Raw genomic sequence first — 20949 nt, forward strand, 5'->3', positions numbered from 1 at the left:
AAACCAAAAAATTTCACGAATTCTAAATAAACCTTCTAAATTGAGGAATTATGGCACGGAAGTTGCCCACACACCAGCAGAAGGCAGGGAGTGTCCACACAATTGCAGTATGTACACTTGTACCTATTTATACAAAAAAGTTGTTATAATAATAAGAGTTCTAAAAATATATTTACAGTATTGTACCTTGTTATAAAAACAATTATAATAATTATAGAGGTCTAAAAACATATTTACAGAATGTATACTTTAAAAAGAAATCACAAATTCAAAATAAACCTTCCAAATTGAGGAATTATGGCACAAAAGTTGCCCACACGCCAGCAGAAGGCAGGGAGTGTCCACACAATTGCAGTATGTACACTTGTACCTTTTTATAAAAAAAGTTGTTATAATAATAAGAGTTCTAAAAACCTATTTACAGTATTGTACCGTGTTATAAAAAACTGTTATAATAATAAAATAGTTCTAAAAACATATTTACAGTATTGTATACTTTAGCTACATATACATACGTCGCGCCTGGACTACTGTAATGTATTATTCTCTGGTCTTCCTAAGTCCAGTATCAAAAGTCTACAGTTAGTGCAAAATGCCGCTGCGAGGCTGCTCTCACGGTCAAGAAAATTTGATCACATTACCCCAATATTAGCCAAATTACATTGGCTCCCGGTCCATTTAAGATGTGACTTCAAGGTTCTTCTACTAACCTATAAATCACTGCATGGCTTAGCGCCTTCATATCTCGTCGACCTAGTCGTTCCTTATGTTCCGTCTCGTAACCTTTGTTCGCAAAACGCTAGTCTTTTAGTTATACCGAGGGCCAAGAAAATGTCTGCAGGGTCTAGAGCATTCTCTATTCGGGCTCCAGAGCTTTGGAATGCCCTACCAATGGATATTAGAACTACTACCTCAGTAGAAACATTTAAGACACGTTTAAAGACACATTTCTATGAGATGGCCTTTAACTAACTTGTGATGGCCGATTTGGCCGGAGTTTGTTTTATTCTCTCTGCCCACCCCCTCCCCGGCTGGGGAGGGGGTTAGGTGGCTCAAAAGCTGATAGCGGCTAGCTGGATTCTCGGGGACCAATTCAAGATGAAGGAACTGCTGCTCAACCCCCTTGAAGACACGGCCAGGACAATCGAGGGCACCTCCGACATCCATTTTTTCATTGATTTTCATATTATGTATTACTTGTGCACTCTCTGCATCCATTACAACCTGGTGATCCTGAAAGGGGGATCCTTCCATCTGTGGTCCCTTCTCAAGGTTTCTCATTTTCCCCTGGCAGGGTTTTTTTGAGTTTTTCCTTGCCCTTTTGGGAGCTTATGATCAGGGGATGCTTTGAGAATAATTGTCAATTTTTGGCTATGTGAAGCCCTTTGAGACTGTTTGTGATTTAGGGCTATACAAATAAACTTGACTTGACTTGACTTGACATACTGTGTCACACACACACATCATATTTATATTTAGATTACACAGCTCAACAACAAATTTGTTGTCTGAGTTTTTTCAGCTGATTTAGGACGAATCTGATGCACTGAATCCAAAAATCACATTGGTTTTGCTCAATCAGGTCAGGTTTTTGAGATATGGCCACGTGTGCTTACCGTGCATATTTCGGAATTAAACTTGGTGACCAGGATAAAGCCTGGGCACCACACATAGTGTGCAAGGCATGCACTGAGACTCTACGTGGATGGACCAATGGCAAGAGGAGTCTGAAATTTGGGATTCCTATGGTTTGGAGGGAGCCGACAACTACTTCTGTGCTGTTGATGTGACCGGTATCAACAGAAAGAACCGAGGAAGCCTCAAGTATCCTGATCTTCAATCAGCACGTCGTCCTGTAGCTCATTGTGATGAAATTCCAGTGCCTATCTGCGGAGAACTTCCTAACATTAGTGACGAAGATGTCTCCAGTGTTGAAGAACATGAAGAAGAAGCAGAAGTGGTTTTTGAAGATGATGCTCGACATCCATTTTCCCAAAACGAGTTGAATGATCTAGTTGGCGACCTCAGCTTGTCAAAGGACTCTGCCGAACTGTTGGCATCCAGATTGAAAGAAAAAAAATCTACTCTCTAACAGTGCTCGTATCAGTTTCTACCGCAATAGGCATCGAGAGTATCTCCGTTTTTTCTCTGAGGAGAAGGACTTGGTGTACTGTGCAGATATTGCCCAACTTCTGCTCACGCTTGGTGTGTCACAGTACGAACCCAAAGATTGGAGACTCTTCATTGACAGCTGTAAGGGATCACTGAAATGTGTTCTGTTACACAACGGCAACCTGTTTGCCTCTGTACCTATCGCCCACTCGACTACGCTGAAGGAGAAGTATGAAGCAGTGAAGTACGTACTGGAGTAAATTGGCTATGATCAGCATAAGTGGTTTATTTGTGTTGACCTGAAGATGGTGAACTTTTTGTTGGGACAACAGTCTGGCTTCACCAAGTACCCATGTTTTTTGTGCATGTGGGATAGTAGAGACCGTGCTCAGCATTACACGAAGAAGGACTGGCCTGTGCGGGAGGAATTGGTGCCTTGTAAGGAGAGGAACGTCATCAACGACCCTCTAGTGGACAGAGACAGAATACTCTTCCCACATCTGCACATCAAACTTGGCTTAATCAAACAGTTCACCAAGGCTCTGGACTTACTTGTGCCAAGCTTTTTGACGGTCCTCAGATCTGTGAGCTCATCAGAGATCCAGAGTTCGAAAATTCAATGAACGAAGTGGAACTGGAAGCTTGGACGGCATTTGTTCTGGTAGTGAAAAACTGTGATTTTGTCACAAGATCTGATTTTTTCAAATCAACTTGGCACAGAAACCTGACCTGATGGAGACAAATGGATGTTATTTCCTGATTCAGCAGCGCAAAGCTACCCTAAATCACTTGTAAAAATCAAGACAACATTCAAAAGTTAAAAAATTGTTGCCCAGTGTTATTTATACATTATTTTCTGTACGTCATTTATACTACGTATTAATATAGTATTTACAAGTTTGAAACTATTATTTAATGTTCTAATGATAAAATATGCACTTATATGGTTTAATATACTACACTTGTATGTATGTATGTTAAAGAAAAGGGTGACACTACTTTGCGGATTTTCACATGTGGGTGGTCTTAGAACCAATTATCCGCGATAAACGAGGGATTACTGTATTATGCAGTAAGATTGTCAATGCAAGAGCAGGTTGACTAAACAGGCATTTTTGAAAATGTATTCAACCTCCTGAAATGCATTCAACCTTCTCACAATGATTTTAAAACTGGGAAATTGAATTACTGTCTGGTTTAAAACCTTTGAGAAATGAAAATTGAATTAACACCCATCTACTCTATATGTTGTCTGCCCAAAACTACACAGTTGCAACTAGTGATGGGACGAGAAACAAATCCCACGAGACGAGTTGTGTCACGTGATCGAGGGCATGCAAAATTTCCAATATAGAATAATAAAAATGAAACAAATTTCCAAGAGGCGGAACAGAGGGGTACTAGTTAGCACGTCCTCCTCACAGTTCAGAGGTGCAGGGATAGATTCCGGCTCATGGGCTTTACAAGTTCTCCCCATGCCTGTGTAGGTTTTCTCTGGGTACTCTGGTTTCCTCCCACATTCCAAAAACATGCATGGTAGGCCGATTGACCACTCCAAATTGTCTGTACTATGTGCCCTGCGATTAGTTGGCGACCAGTTAAGAACGTGCCTCGCTACCACCCAAAGACTGCTAGGCTCGTTTCCAGCATGCCCGTCGTGAGGATAGGCAATTCTGAAAATGAAGATTTAATTACCCTCTGGTGATGGATGGCAAGATGATTCTTGGAAGCAGCAAGATATGAAGTTGGCCACACTCTATGTCTACGGCACTGGTGCAACTAGTACCATCTACTTAAAGGCCTAGAGACATCCCTTTTTTTTTTTTTCAATTAGAACGGAATTTGATAGAATGTGTAAAGAGAACACATTTGCCGCATTGGATATTAAAAATGGACACCGATTACTAAGAACAAAGCTAAAATTAAATGCCAGTTTATCGATCGGGTTCCGCACGCAGCCACACTGGTGGCGCCATTACTGTGACGTCACAAGTTGTACATCCGGATCTCAACAAACCCAAACAACATGGCAGATGATAGCGACAGCTCCGTTTCTAGCGGCAATATTAGCATCATTTTATCCGATTCAGAAACCTCTTTTGACGCAGAATATGATGAATCTAGCAGTTCACTTGGGCTGAGCTGAGCACGTTTTCTGAATTGTGCCCCTCCCGTCACTCTGGTTAGGTTGGCATAGTAAAAAGTGCTCTTGGGGGCTTTAGAGTGCAGAGTTGATCTCGGCACATGAAGAAATGACCACCAGCAACGTTTGGTTTAGGTTTTATAAGCATTTTTAATTTTATTGCTTAAATCGCATTTTCTCGACGAGCTGAGCACGTTTTCTGAATTGTGCCTCTCCCGTCACTGTGGTTAGGTTGGCATAGTAAAATGTTCTCAGGAGGCTTTAGAGTGCCGAGTTGACCACTGCGCATGAAGAAATGAACATCTGCAGCATTTGGTTTAGGTTTTAGGCGCATTTTTAATTTTATTGCTTAAATCGCATATTTTCGACGAGCTGAGCACGTTTTCTGAATTGTGCCCCTCCCGTCACGCTTCGACATACTTTTCAAAGTCAAAGTCTCAAAGTCAAAGTCTCCTTTATTGTCAATTCCTCCGCATGTCAAGACACACAAAGAGATCGAAATTACGTTTCTCACTATCCCAGGGTGACAAGACAGAGTTCACAACGCACATACAAGTAAACAACACAGGAAAAATAAAACAAGAAGATGAACAATAAGAGTGATAGCACGCTAGCCGCTCCCGATGCAAAGCAGAGTCCGGAAAGATGACAGTCAACCAGGCCACAGTGAACACGAGCACACAGCAGGCACGCACTGTCCGGTTCGTGGATCCTATCAGGCGAATGCAACTCATCTTGTCGTCCCGCGAACGAACGTACGCCAGGAGAATGGAAGGCACGGCTGGGCGAGCTGGGTTGGCCGCAAGCCTGGCCCGACGTCTCCGCGTTGGCCCCTCTTCTCTTTGTTTACATTCACTGAAGCTAAATGCGTACAACTTGAGACGTCATGAGGCGTCACTTCCGGCTGGTGGCTCGGTGCAGTCAAACTCGTCTGCGCGGCAAATTTAAATTAAATTTTTCAGAGCAACAGCTTCCTTTTCGTTGTTTCGATCGTCAATTTATATTTATAAGCCCATAAGCTAACTAAAACCGATTCATACATATACCGGTGTCTCTGGGCCTTTAAAACTACAGTCAGCTCCTGCATAGTGGCAATGTTGTTGGGTTTTTCTTTATCATTTAAGGTTTGAATAACGAAAACCTGAAATAATTTCATTAATCGGAAGGCGGCTACAGTTGAGTTCGGTTGGAAAACCTTATCAGTACTAACATAAATTTTGACACACACACACAAACACACACACACACACACACACACACACACACACACACAAATTAGCCAATGCCATTTATTAATGTGGACATTTATTATCTAAATCTACATGGGAATCATAATGAGTACGTTAAGAAAGCAAACTAACCACGGTGACAAAATAGTAAAGAAATAAGAATATCATCGAGAAGAGTTTGGCAGCATGGTTGAAAGAAAAAGGTAAAAACAAAAATGGGAAATGGAAAAATTGGAAAAGGTCGGCTTCGCACAGCATCTGGTCAGGGGGAACTCTCTAGCAGTGCCACACCTGGGTTTTGCAGTGTTCATCCTGGCTTGGGCGTCAGAAAGGTTCTAGCACGTTCAGTCCACTATTGTGGAGTCGGTCAGGAGGCAACTATCGATTTAATGATTTGGAGTGACACGGATGGTTTGATAAACCTTTTATTTATCTTATAGTTATTTGAATAACTGTTAATGTCACGTCAGGCACCTTCTCAGTTTCTCGTTTGTGTTTATGTAACATTAGCATACCGTATCGTTTACCCTGTTGTTGCCTATTCATGTCTGTTGTTGTTGTATTTTGTCAAATAAAGTTTCCCCAAAAATGCGACTTGTACTCCGGTGCAACTTATATATGGGTTTTTTTCACGTTATTGTGCATTTTATGGCTAATGCAACCTATATTCCGGAGCGACTTTTAGTCCGAAAAATACGGTATGTTGATACAAACCGCCATGAGCAAGGAAAACATGGGTCAAACTTTTCACAACTTTGAGGACTTGGTCAGGCTGGGGGGTGCATATTTATGATAAAACGCCTCCAAAAACGTCATGTGTGATTAAAGTTGCTATCACCGGCCTACAGTTCATTCGGTGTGAACTTGGCGTGCGGTCCGCGGGCCACCAGTTGCCCATACATGAGCTTGATAGAGTGATTGTTTGTGGTGTTTGTTAGTCTCTATCTAATTTCCCTTATGGGACTATATTACTTGCTTGTTCTATATTGTACGTCTGTATTTGTCAGCCCTATGATTGGCTGTTGCTCAATACAGGGTGTAACCGGCCTCTCACCTGCAAACAACTTGTTGATGGTCCAACCCTCCAAAAATCTCCATAGAATAACTGTATACTTTTAAAAACAAGTTGACTGTAAAAGAAAAAAAACAATCAACTAGGGCAGGGATGATATGAATTCAACCTAGGACGCAAGTGACATGTATAGTCAAGTGTATGAGATGCACATGAGTTGGCTTCAAACTTATTACTCTGTTATAACTAATAAACTCATTTTACTCATATTACAGGCCCGCCTGGACCTCCTGGAGAGAGAGGCTTCAATGGGCTGCCAGGTCCCCAAGGGCCACCTGGACCATCTGGAAGACCCGGAGAAAGTGGAATACGTGGCCTGCCAGGTAAGTGCAGGAGAAATCTTATAAATTAAGACGTTCATGTAATTGGAGTGTCTTGCGATTTGATTCTATTCAGTCTTTTCTGAGGTTGGGGTAGATCTGTGGTCTTGAAAGATGGAAGTCTTTCATTTTTACCATTTTTGGATTAGTCACACCAACATTTTTTGGGATTAATTTAGTTTAACTCATATTCCGCAAATGCAATATTAATCAGAATGCCGTATTTAGACAAATGGGGGCAAGATACAATATATTATTGTAAAGAAACTTTTGGGGTTGACTTTTTTAAAGGCTCTGCAACAAACACAAACTCCAGCCAAATCGGCCACCACAGGTTAATTAAAGGCCATGGCATAAAACATTTTCTTTAATCGTACTTTAAATGTTTCTACTGAGGTAGCAGTTCTGATATCTATCGGTTGGGCATTCCAAAGTTCTGGAGCCCGAATAGAAAATGCTCTAGACCAGGGGTGTCCAGACTTTTTGCAAGCTTTTCTACATACATAATTACGTCGCGACTATAAGCCGCGACTTTTTTCCATAATTTTGGACCCTGCGGCTTATAGTCAGGTGCGGTTTATATAAGATTTTTTTTCGTGATTTTTGTGATGACTTGATCACTTTTACTCTTAACACTATTATATACAGTAAAAGCTACAAAACAAACTGACAAATAACTCGTTTTCAAATCAGACGAGTAAAAACTGGTCAAATATTTAAAAAAAAAGATATTATTAAAAGTGAAGACAATTTGCAATTCTAGTAATGACACACGAATTTGATGCACAATTTGTCTTCGCGGGCCACATAGAATGATGTGGCGGGCCGTATCTGGCCCCAGGGCCTTGAGTTTGACACCTGTGCTCTAAACCCTTTCTCTTACTCTGCCATATCACTCAGAGATTACACAAAGCAGTGGCACTGTTTGGACCATCTGCATTGTATCAAAACCCAATCAATCAGCATTTAAATTCAATTCTTCTGACATTTTGCTCACCAAAAACAAGTTGTAATGAATGTGAACCTTTAATGCATTGTTTTCAGAAGGTTACTTTGAACGGCGGCACGGCGTACTTATGGATTTTTACGGCCTCCGACCTCCAGGGGGCGCTCTAGGAGGAAGCAAGCGCGAGACAGGCGAATAAGAGATAATGCGCAGAAGAAGACGCGCTAGTTTGTGTTTACATTTCGCGCATCACGCAGAACGCGATCAAGTCGGACATTACTGAAAGGAAGCCTTTATACACAAACCGTCATCATGGGGGACAAAAGAAATGCATATGATGCCGCTTTTAAGCCAAAGGCAGTCGATGTTGATGACATTATCTTGTGTCTACTCTGGAGCGTACTTATGGATTTTTACAGCCTCCGGTCTCCAGGGGGCGCTCTAGCAGGAAGCAAGAGCGAGACAGACGAAGAAGAGATAATGCGCCGAAGAAGACGTGATGGTCTCGCGCCTCACGCACACACCCGCATTCACACAAAGACAGGAAGCTTTTATACACAAACCGTCATTATGGGGGACAAAAGAAATGCATACGATCCCGCTTTTAAGCTATACGTGTCGCTCGCTAGTTTAATGTAATTTAGCACTTCGTGCATGAATAAGATTAGCATGAACAGACCCTCTTCACACTCGAAGAAATGCATAAAACCGACGACGAAAGAGAGACTGAGAAAGTGTGAGGCGAAGGATATCTAACGCTATTCCAATTGGACACTAAGGAGGAAGACTTCGATGGTTTCAGTGCACAGGAGGAAGATGAAGACGACTCTTTTTTTACTTTTACTGGTATGTTTTTTTTAACCAGCCCTGTTAGTGCTGTGCTACCGTGTTGCTGCTGTGTTACCGCCGCGTCTCAGTGACTTTTGCCGCGTCACAGGCAGTGTTTGGAAAGAAATGTTAAGGTATGTTATTAAAGCTTTAAAAAAAAAAAACGTATTGTGTCCAGTCTTTCTTTGCTAATAACTCGCGTGCACACTTCCGTGTTGCTGCGGTACTACTGCTGCGTCACAGGCAATGTTTAGAAAGACATGTTCAAGTATGTTATTAAAAGGTTAAAAAGGCTTTCTATGTACTGCCTTTCTTTGTAAAAAACTCGTGTGCACGTGCGGTTTATAGTCCAGTGCGGTTTATGTAAGAAAAAAACTGAAATATCCCTGAATTTTAGCTGGTGCGGTTTATAATCCGGTGCGGTTTATAGTCCGGCAATTACGGTAATTGTTTAAGCGTACGCGTTTCATCCGTGAAACACAGAGTAGACTTTCTACAGCGAGTTTTAAGACGTAGAGGCGCTACAGAGTCAGTGTTTTCGACAGTGTTGCATTGAATTCATTTGTAAGATTATCAATTGAGCCAATATATGCGGCAGTAGCCAGTGGCAGTAACTCAGAGAGCGCAATCACAATTACGAAGTTACAATTACGGCTGCTGTAACTTTGATTGCACTCCTGTCGATGACAGAGAGCTAACATTTCTGGTTTTATTAGGTATTAACAGTTGTTTATGGCAGTACCGTTATATTTGAGGTTGCCAATCCTTGTGATAATATCAGATCTAAGGTATTTTCATTCTTATGCGTTGCTGCCTGTATTGCTTGCGTAAAACCGAACGTTATCAATTATTGTCTGAAACGCCAGAGTAAGTGGCTCTGACGGTACATTTATTTGGATATTGACATCCCCCATAATTATTATATTATCCGCATTTGTCACTAGGTCAGCCATGAATTCTGAAAATTCAGCCAGGAAACCAGAGTAAGCCCCGGGTGGACGTTAAATAACAGCGAGATCGGCCCCTCCGTGAGTCGTCACCTTATCGTGGTGGAGGGGTTTGCATGCCCTTATGATCCTAGGAGCCATGTTGTCGGGGGCTTCATGCCCCTGGTAGGGTCACCGATGGCAAACGGGTCCTAGGTGAGGGGCCAGACAAAGCACGGCTCACAGAATCCCCTTATGACGATTGAAATAAATGGACTTCGTTTTCCCTCGCCCGGACGCGGGTCACCGGGGCCTCCCTCTGGAGCCAGGCCTGGAGGCGGGGCTCGAAGGCGAGCGTCTGGTGGCCGGGCCTTCGCCCATGGGGTCGGCCGGGCATAGCCCGAAATGGAAACGTGGGTCCCCCTTCCCATGGGCTCACCACCTGTGGGAGGGGCCGAAGGGGTCGGGTGCAATGTGAGCTGGGCGGCAGCCAAAGGCAGGGACCTTGGCGGTCTGATCCCCGGCTGCAGAAGCTGGCTCTTGGGACATGGAATGTCACCTCTCTGGCTGGAAAGGAGCCCGAGCTGGTGTGCGAGGCAGAAAAATTCCGACTAGATATAGTCGGACTAGCCTCCACGCACAGTTTGGGTTCCGGTACAAGCCCTCTTGAGAGGGGCTGGACTCTCTTCCACTCTGGAGTTGCCCACGGTGAGAGGCGTCGAGCAGGTGTGGGTATACTTATTGCCCCCCGGCTGGGCGCCTGCACATTGGGGTTCACCCCGGTGAACGAGAGGGTAGCCTCCCTCCGCCTTTGGGTGGGGGGACGGGTCCTGACTGTTGTTTGTGTCTATGCACCAAACGGCAGCTCAGAGTACCCACCCTTCTTGGGGTCCCTCCAGGAAGTGCTGGAGAGCGCTCCTTCTGGGGACTCCATCGTTCTACTGGGTGACTTCAATGCTCACGTAGGCAATGACAGTGAGACCTGGAAGGGCGTGATTGGGAGGAACGGCCCCCCCGATCTGAACCCGAGCGGTGTTCTATTGTTGGACTTTTGTGCTCGACATGGATTTTCAATAATGCACACCATGTTCAAGCATAAGGGTGTCCATGTGTGCACTTGGCACCAGGACACCCTAGGCCGCAGCTCGATGATCGACTTTGTACTCGTGTCATCGGATTTGCGGCCGCATGTTTTGGACACTCGGGTAAAGAGAGAGGCGGAGCTGTCAACTGATCACCACCTGGTGGTGGGTTTGCTCCGATGGTGGGGGAAGATGCCGGTCCGCCCTGGCAGACCCAAACACTCTGTGAGGGTCTGCTGGGAACGTCTGGCAGAATCTCCTGTCAGGAAGAGCTTCAACTCCCACCTCCGGCAGAGCTTTTCCCACGTCCCGGGGGAGGCGGGGGACATTGAGTCTGAGTGGACCATGTTCCGCGCCTCCATTGTTGAGGCGGCCGACCGGAGCTGTGGCCGTAAGGTCGTTGGTGCCTGTCGTGGCGGCAATCCCCGAACCCGCTGGTGGACACCGGCGGTAAGGGATGCCGTCAAGCTGAAGAAGGAGTCCTATCGGGCCGTTTTGGCCTGCGGGACTCCGGAGGCAGCTGACAGGTATCGGATGGCCAAGCGGAATACGGCTTCGGCGGTTGCTGAGGCAAAAACCCGGGCGTGGGAGGAGTTTGGTGAGGCCATGGAGAATGACTTTCGGACGGCTTCGAGGAAATTCTGGTCCACCATCCGGCATCTCAGGAGGGGGAAGCAGTGCAACGTCAACACTGTTTACAGTGGGGATGGCGTGCTGCTGACCTCGACTCGGGACGTCGTGAGTCAGTGGGGAGAATACTTCGAAGACCTCCTCAATTCCACCTACACGCCTTCCATTGAGGAAGCAGGGCCTGGAGACTCTGAGGCGGATTCTCCAATCTCTGGGGTCGAAGTCACTGAGGTAGTTAAAAAACTCCTCGGTGGCAAGGCCCCGGGGGTGGATGAGATCCGCCCGGAGTTCTTAAAGGCTCTGGATGTTGTGGGGCTGTCATGGCTGACACGCCTCTACAACGTTGCGTGGACATCGGGGACAGTGCCTCTGGATTGGCAGACTGGGGTGGTGGTTCCCCTCTTTAAGAAGGGGGACCAGAGGGTGTGTTCCAATTACAGGGGAATCACACTCCTCAGCCTCCCTGGTAAGGTCTATTCAGGGGTGCTGGAGAGGCGGGTCCGTCGAGAGGTTGAACCTCGGATTCAGGAGGAGCAGTGTGGCTTTCGTCCTGGCCGTGGAACAGTGGACCAGCTCTACACCCTCGGCAGGATCCTCGAGGGTGCATGGGAGTTCGCCCAACCAGTCCACATGTGTTTTGTGGACTTGGAGAAGGCGTTCGACAGTGTCCCTCGGGAGGTTCTGTGGAGGGTGCTTCGGGAGTACGGGGTGCCGAGCCAACTGATAAGGGCGGTTCGGTCCCTGTATCACCGATGCCAGAGTCCTGGTCCGCATTTCCGGCAGTCAAGTCAAGTCAAGTCAAGTTTATTTGTATAGCCCTAAATCACAAACAGTCTCAAAGGGCTTCACATAGCAGTAAGTCGGATTCGTTCCCAGTGAGGGTTGGACTCCGCCAAGGCTGCCCTTTGTCACCGATTCTGTTCATAATTTTTATGGACAGAATTTCTAGGCGCAGCCGAGGCGTTGAGTGGGTCCGGTTTGAGGACCTCAGCATCGCGTCTCTGCTTTTTGCAGATGACGTGGTGCTGTTGGCTTCTTCAGGCCGTGATCGCCAGCTCTCGCTGGAACGGTTCGCAGCCGAGTGTGAAGCGGTCGGGATGAGGGTCAGCACCTCCAAATCCGAGTACATGGTCCTCGATCGGAAAAGGGCGGAATGCCCTCTCCGGATCGGGGATGAGATCCTGCCCCAAGTGGAGGAGTTCACGTATCTTGGAGTCTTGTTCACGAGTGAGGGGAGGATGGAACGCGAGATCGACAGGCGGATCGGTGCAGCGTCGGCAGTAATGCGGACCCAGTACCGGTCCGTTGTGGTGAAGAGAGAGCTGAGCCAAAAGGCAAAGCTCTCAATTTACCGGTCGATTTACACTCCTACCCTCACCTATGGTCACGAGCTATGGGTCGTGACCGAAAGAACGAGATCCCGGATACAAGCGGCCGAAATGAGTTTTCTCCGCAGGATGTCCGGGCTCTTCCTTAGAGATAGGGTGAGAAGCTCGGTCATCCGGGGGAGACTCGGAGTAGAGTGGCTGGGGAGGTGTTCCGGGCATGTCCCACCGGTAGGAGAGCCCGGGGACGACCCAGGACGCGCTGGAGAGACTATGTCTCAGCTGGCCTGGGAACGCCTTGGGATCCCCCGGGATGAGCTGGATGAAGTGGCTGGGGAGAGGGAAGTCTGGGAGTCCCTCCTAAAGCTGCTGCCCCCGCGACCCGACCCCGGATAAGCGGAACAAGATGGATGGACGGATGGATGGCTGTGGATCGGACAACGAGAACTTCAAAAGTTTTAAATGCGTTAATCTAGGGGTGTCAAATTGATTTTTTTCGCGGGCCGCATTGTAGTCATAGCTTCTTTCGGAGGGCCATTATGACTGTCAACCCAAATAAATGTATGAGCACCTCATATTATATACAGTAAAAGCTACAAAACAAACTGACAAATAACTTAATGATGTGGCGAACCGTATCTGGCCCCCGGGCCTTGAGTTTGACACCTGTGCGTTAATTGAACGAGGGCTAAGAATCTAAGAAAAGTCTAAGAACGGAATTGGAGATAAAGGTTTCACCCCCACCTTTTTTATAAGGACGCGCAACATGCGATCTCACAAAATTTGGAGGCGAGGCCTCATTAAGCGGAAGCGATTCATTAGGTTTTAACCAGGTCTCGCAAAGACCAAAATGTTTAGATTATGGTCTGTGATGAGGTCATTAACGAGTAGCGCTTTCATGTGGAGTGATCTAATATTCATGAACCCGAGTTTCTAATCGGTTGATCAGATATCTATCGGAGGATTTTTGGACGAAACATGAGTAAGATAAAATGGAGCCCAAAGTGTGTGATTAAATCAGATCCTAATTTGTAAAAAAAATGTATTTTCAGGACTACCAGGTGCTGATGCTCATATACCCAAATTGTCCTTCTCTGCTGCCCTTACTGTTCCCATGGAGATTCCAGGGACCATTATCTTTGACAAGATCTTTGTTAATGAAGGTGACTTCTATGACTCCAGAACAGGTAAACATAATTTATTCTTGTCAATGATTCACAAGCCAACAATTGGCCTGGCCCTTGATGAGGTGAATAGATCCAGATCTTCAAGTCTCATTTTCAATTTAGAACAGTGGTTCTTAACCTGGGTTAGATCGAACCCTAGGGGTTCGGTGAGTCGGCTTCAGGGGTTCGGCAGAGCTGGTATGCTATTTCCCCCCCCACCCCCCACCCCACCCCCGCTGATGGCCGAACACACCTGAATGTCGTGTAAATTCGCGATAACGCATATCTGAACTGGTCTTGCAAAGGCAACAGAAGAAGTCACACTGATTTGCTGGTATGTCATTACCCCCCCTCCCTAAAGAGGGGTTCGGTGAATGCACATATGAAACTGATGCGGTTCGGTACTACCGCCCCCCCCCCCCCAAAGAGGGGTTCGGTGAATGCGCATATGAAACTGATGGGGTTCGGTACCTCCAAAAAGGTTAAAAACCACTGATTTAGAATATTGATACATTTTTGTTCTCGTGATATTTATGTCTCCAAGGTTTATTTAAGCAAATGCTCATCTCTTCCTCAGGTATTTTTACTGCCCCAGTTGATGGACACTACTTTTTCAGCGCCATCCTAACAGGCCACAAGAATGAGAAGATAGAGGCAGTTCTTTCTAAATCCAACTATGGCATGGCCCGGGTGGATTCTGGTGGCTACCAGCCTGAGGGTCTGGAGAACAACCCTGTGGCTGAAGTTAAAACCTCTCCAGGCTCTCTTGCTGTTTTCAATATCATCTTGCCCCTGCAGACTCAGGACACAGTCTGCATTGACTTGGTTATGGGAAAACTGGCCCATTCTGTGGAACCACTTACCATCTTTAATGGGATGCTTCTCTATGAAGATATGTGATTGCTTCTTGTTGATGTCTGAAAAATTTCAGACACTAAATGACAAGGACAGAGTACCTGAATAATGGAGTTTCCAGATAAGTCAAGACAAGCCCACAGGAGGCAGCACCAAAACAATATCACTTTGGCATTGGGAAGTGACCAACAACTTTATGTTAACAGAGTAAAAGTTCAAAGTATTGAGAAGGTTTTTTTTATAATGTATCAGATTATGTGACAACAAACTTGGTTAACCAGTTTAATGTGATTGTCTTCAAAACATTTCTGCTCAGTATTGGTTTATATAGATAAGTGCAGTACACACCACAAGTGTGTATATCTACAGGTTAATGTTAATTATAATTACAATGTGTTAATGTGTTTAAAACCTACACCTATGTAGTAAGCAACTTTATGTTAAGTGTGGTAACTTGAGAACATGCTGTGGTCAACAAGTTTATGTTTTTGGACTTCTAATCATTCTCAACTGTCACAGGAACTTATATATGTCTATGAAATTTCTGACATATTTGTTCAGTCTGAAAGCAATTATACTCTTCAGTTTGTATTGGTAAGAGTTTCTCTTTTGAATGTTTTATCATACATTGCACATTTTTTGGTTATTTTGCGTTTCCAAATGTCTATATGTCACCGATGAGACATACTAATTTTGATTAACAAGTAAAGAAAAATAGAATCTAGTAGTATTCTGTATTATTTGGTTAGTCTCTGTGGATAGTTACTAGAATTTTAATGTACTTTTAATGTATTAAGAGCACATTAGAATTACTGCCTCACAAAACGGTAAAATGTCTTTGTTTTGTCTTAAAGAGAATGTAAGGTATTAAAATTTTAAATATTTAATGCAAACATTTTTGTCATATTTATTATGTCTTGCTCTGAGATTTTTGTTCAATTGTGTGTGTGTGTGTGTGTGTGTGTGTGTGTGTGTGTGTGTGTGTGTGTGTGTGTGTGTGTGTGTGTGTGCGTGCATGCGTGTGTGTGGTTGCGTCTGTGCGTGTGTGTTGTGTGTGCACACGCACGTGCGCATGCATAAGTTTGATGTGAGCTAAGCATGATTGAAATTTCCATAAACCAAAAATAAACTTATGTTCAAGAAAAATAGGACAAATATTTTATTTTCAGGATTGATTACTTACTTGGAAAAGGACTTGGACATTAAGGGTGTATTCAGACCAGAAAAGTCCTTTAATCCGCTTGTTTGGTTCGAGCCAAAAGCCGACTTTATTTTTTTCGTTTGGTGCAGTTCCTATTCAGACTACATTTTGCATTTTCGGACAGCAATCACAGGCGGTACACAGAGCACAGACCCGGAAATGGAGAAAAACGTGTTTCTGCTCTGCATATTTGTGCTGTTGGTTCGGTTCTTTGCTGTTTGTATTCACACCTGAAGCGAACCTCACCAGAGTTCGTTTGGAAGCGAACCGAGACCACTTGAAAAAGTGGGTCTCGGTCCTTTTCTTTAATCCACACCAGGATTCATTTGCATGTATTCACACCTGCACAAAGGCCCGGAACAACGTTAGAATCGAACCCTGGTCTGTTTAAGGCGGACCAAACAGTCAGGTCTGAATACACCCTAAATTAAAGCTAATTTATGTTTTCAAAGTTATGCATACCCAAAAACTAGTACAGCTCAATTTAATCCGAAATTATGAGTACAAATTACCCATAAAACACAACTAGTTCCATCAACTTCACAAATTTAAGTTTGTAATACTTTTCGCAAAACTTGGAATAATGTGTACTTAATCTCTTGAATTATTTTGAACATTCGGGTTTCCAGTGAACTGGATCCTTTCCCATCATGCAAGCAGCTGATAGGCCTTAATCAAACAATGGTGTCAATAAATACAGAGCTGTTGTAATGATTCTTTTCATGCTGTTGATTCTTGAAAATCCTTAGACCTTATACACCCATAGCAAAGACTTTTTCTTTTACTACTGAACCAGCTGAGCTCATTGAGTTGACTGCTGGTTGATTAATCTTTTCCAGATGTTTCTACCGCCACCAGCTCAGTTCAGATTACTTCTGAATATTTACCCATGTCACAGTGGGAGGGGTGACTCTTGCATATAACATTCTACGGGGCAGTTCAAGTTGCACACATAGCACATGTCAAAAAGATTGAATCAGATCACACGTCTACCTGCAAAGCTACCAATCAGGAAATCATTAGGTTTGCAATGGTTTTACAGTGTATAAGAAAAACATCTGGAAGTAGTTCTCCAAAGTTTTATTGTTACCATGGTAGTAACCTGCAGGTTGTCACCAAACTTCTGGATTTCTTTATGGACGTATGCCTTTGAGAGTCTTAAATCAAATTACAAAGTCAAAAATGAGACAAACAGGTTCTAGATCTTCATCCACCCCAACCCTCCCTGCTCTATTCAGTGAGATAAACGTGTGAGGGATACATATACATATTTATGTAATGCCTGACTTGACCTTCGGTAGCCAAATGAACAGGCAATAACAGCCAGAAAACAGTTCATTCACTCCTGCAAAGAGTCACAAAAACATCAAGTTTTATCCAAAACTTTTGTATTGATTTATAAATACACAGGGCCTATTGAACTTCACATACACTTGCTTGTGTGTACACAAACTGCAAAGCACACAGTTCCATCCATCCATCTTCTTCCGCTTATCCGGGGTCGGGTCGCAGGGGCAGCAGCTTCAGGAGGGACTCCGAGACTTCCTTCCCCCCAGCCACTTCATCCAGCTCATCCCGGGGGATCCCAAGGCGTTCCCAGGCCAGCTGAGAGACATCGTCTCTGCAGCGCGTCCTGGGTCGTCCCCGGGGTCTCCTACCGGTGGGACATGCCCGGAACACCTCCCCAGGGTGGCGTCCAGGAGAAATCCTGATGAGATTCCCGAACCACCTCATCTGGCTCTTCTAAACGTGGAGGAGTAGCGACTCTACTCCAAGTCTCTCCCGGATGACCGAATTCTCACCCTATCTCTAAGGGAGAGCCCAGACATCCTGCGGAGAAAACTCATTTCGGCCGCTTGTATCCGGGATCTCGTTCTTTTGGTCACGACCCATAGGTGAGGGTAGGAGCGTAAATCGACCGGTAAATTGAGAGTTTTGCCTTTTGGCTCAGCTCTCTCTTTACCACGACGGACCGGTACAGAGTCCGCATTACTGCCGACGCTGTACCGATCCGCCGGTCGATCTCGCGCTCCATCCTCCCCTCACTCGTGAAAAAGACCCCAAGATACTTGAACTCCTCCACTTGGGGCAGGATCTCATCCCCGATCCGGAGAGGGCATTCCACCCTTTTCCGATCGAGGACCATGGACTCGGATTTGGAGGTGCTGACCCTCATCCCGACCGTTTCACACTCGGCTGCGAACCGCTCCAGTGAGAGCTGGAGATCACGGCCTGAAGAAGCCAACAGCACCACATCGTCTGCAAAAAGCAGAGACGTGATGCTGAGGTCCCCAAACCGGACCCCCTCAACACCTCGGCTGCGCCTAGAAATTCTGTCCATAAAAATTATGAACAGAATCGGTGACAAAGGGCAGCCATGGCAGAGTCCAACCCTCACTGGGAACGAATCCTACTTACTGCCGTAAATGCGGACCAAACTCTGGCATCGGTGATACAGGGACCAAACCACCCTTATCAGTTGGCTCGGCACCCCGTACTCCCGAAGCACCCTCCACAGAACCTCCCGAGGGACACGGTCGAACGCCTTCTCCAAGTCCACAAAACACATGTGGACTGGTTGGGCGAACTCCCATGCACCCTCGAGGATCCTGCTAAGGGTGTAGAGCTGGTCCACTGTTCCACTGTAAAGCCACACTGCTCCTCCTGAATCCGAGGTTTGACCTCCCGACGGACCCTCCTCTCCAGCACTCCTGAATAGACCTTACCAGGGAGGCTGAGCAGTGTGGTTCCCCTGTAATTGGAACACACCCTCCGGTCCCCCTTCTTAAAGAGGGGAACCACCACCCCAGTCTGCCAATCCAGAGGCACTGTCCCCGATGTCCACGCAATGTTGTAGAGGCGAGTCAGCCATGACAGCCCCACAACATCCAGAGCCCTTAAGAACTCCGGGCGGATCTCATCCACCTCTGGGGCCTTGCCACCGAGGAGTTTTTTAACTACCTCAGTGACTTCGACCCCAGAGATTGGAGAGTCCGCCTCAGAGTCCCCAGGCCCTGCTTCCACAATGGAAGGCATGTAGGTGGAATTGAGGAGGTCTTCGAAGTATTCTCCACACCGACTCACGACGTCCCGAGTCGAGGTCAGCAGCATGCCATCCCCACTGTAAACAGTGTTGACGTTGCACTGCTTCCCCCTCCTGAGACGCTGGATGGTGGACCAGAATTTCCTCGAAGCCGTCCGGAAGTCATTCTCCATGGCCTCGCCAAACTCCTCCCACACCCGGGTTTTTGCCTCACCAACCGTTGAAGCCGCGTTCCGCTTGGCCATCCGGTACCTGTCAGCTGCCTGCGGAGTACCGCAGGCCAAAACGGCCCAATAGGACTTCTTCAGCTTCACGGCATCCCTTACCACCAACGGGTTCGGGGATTGCCGCCACGACAGGCACCAACGACCTTACGGCCACAGCTCCGGTCGGCCGCCTCAACAATGGAGGCGCGGAACATGGTCCATTCGGTGTTAATGTCCCCTGCCTCCCCAGGGACGTGGGAAAAGCTCTGCCGGAGGTGGGAGTTGAAGCTCTTCCTGACAGGGGATTCTGCCAGACGTTCCCAGCAGACCCTCACAGAGCGTTTGGGTCTGCCAGGTCGGACCGGCATCTTCCCCCACCATCGGAGCCAACCCACCACCAGATGGTGATCAGTTGACAGCTCCACCCCTCTCTTCGCCCGAGTGTCCAAAACATGCGGCCGCAAATCCGATGACACGGCTACAAAGTCGATCATCGAACTGCGGTCTAGGGTGTCCTGGTGCCAAGTGCACACATGGACACCCTTATGTTTGAACATTGTTGGGTCTAAATACGATTAGACATTAAATCACTCGCTGGAATGAAGAGAAGACAACCAGAACAGGTTTACTCGCGAGGAGAATGATAGAGAAAGCAATCTCAGTTACAACCTCCATCAGTTCTGAGTCCTTACTCCACGTGCCCCTCTTTTTAATGTTATGGTTGCCCTGGTTACAGAGGCGTTGCTACACTAAAGGGAGGGGGGATTGTGTCTGTAGCAACGCTGATTAGCAAAAGAATGTAGTATGGTGTGAATTAGCACTTCGTTGTTGGCTCGTGACCCCCCGCAGAGGCCGTCCCCAGCCATCTTCCCTCACAGTTGGCTGACTCGTCGTTGACTGTGATCAAATACCTTGAAGCACGTTGATTGCCGCTTTGCTGTGGAACAAATGCAACTAGACCTTTGCTAACTTTATCTACTTGGTAAATTAACACATAATAATAATAAGTAACTTGTCCTAAACACTTCAACACACATTAAGCAAACGTGAGGTAACGGGTATGCAGTTCCTTAAACAAACATTGAGTAAATATGGGATAACTTTTATGCAACTACTTCTAACTGTATGTAACCTTTAACAAAGAAAAACAGGTCTGATAAACTACAATCTATGAACCAAACCTATATCTAAATGAAAAGGAATGAAGTTCCTGTGAATCAAACAAAGCCCATGTCACCTATGCAAATAAGCCCTGCTCATTGTTAGTGAAGGCCTCTTACGGGAACCAAAACACACAGACAACATAAGGACAGGAAGGATACAAATGGCTGACAGGGATCAAAAGACATCCCTATCACTAAAAAGGAAGAACCTAGATAAAAGGAAAGATAAACTCGTAAAGGCGAGGCCTCCAGGTCTGGCAGGCCAAAGCTTCACTTAAAATTATTCCAACAAACATGGTGTTCATTTTAGAAAATCCGTGTCGAGCAGAGAAGTCCAATAATAGAACACCGCTCGGGTTCAGATCGGGGGGGGCGTTCCTCCCAATCACGCCCTTCTAGGTCTCACTGTCATTGCCCACGTGAACATTGAAGTCACCCAGTAGAACGATGGAGTACCCAGAAAGAGCGCTCTCCAGCACTTCCTCCAGGGACCCCAAGAAGGGTGGGTACTCTGAGCTGCCGTTTGGTGCATAGACACAAACAACAGTCAGGACCCGTTCCCCCACCTGAAGGCGGAGGGAGGCTACCCTCTCGTTTACCGGGGTGAACTCCAATGTGCAGTCGCCCAGCCGGGGGGCAATAGGTATACCCACACCTGCTCAACGCCTCTCACCGTGGGCAACTCCAAACTGGAAGAGAGTC

At 46.0% G+C, this 20949-nt stretch overlaps 1 protein-coding gene and 1 pseudogene across 2 annotated transcripts in view; one reads left to right on the forward strand and one right to left on the reverse strand.

The window, feature by feature from the left end:
* LOC148400137 (EMILIN-1-A-like) overlaps positions 1-15527 on the forward strand; it is a 55609-nt gene extending 40082 nt beyond the window's left edge. For both annotated transcript variants that reach the window (XM_088370754.1, XM_088370753.1), the window contains exons 11-13: positions 6772-6879; positions 13666-13800; positions 14357-15527. In XM_088370754.1, the coding sequence (XP_088226880.1) occupies positions 6772-6879; positions 13666-13800; positions 14357-14679 (566 nt within the window). In that variant the 3' untranslated portion in view covers positions 14680-15527. The remainder of the gene's footprint in view (positions 1-6771; positions 6880-13665; positions 13801-14356) is intronic.
* On the reverse strand, positions 9089-9738 carry LOC148400138 (uncharacterized; annotated as a pseudogene).
* Positions 15528-20949: the final 5422 nt, after the last annotated feature.

This window comes from Syngnathus floridae, chromosome 3 (genome assembly GCF_059516105.1).
Source record: "Syngnathus floridae isolate MCC-2025c chromosome 3, RoL_Sflo_1.0, whole genome shotgun sequence".
Taxonomy (NCBI): Eukaryota; Metazoa; Chordata; class Actinopteri; order Syngnathiformes; family Syngnathidae; genus Syngnathus; species Syngnathus floridae.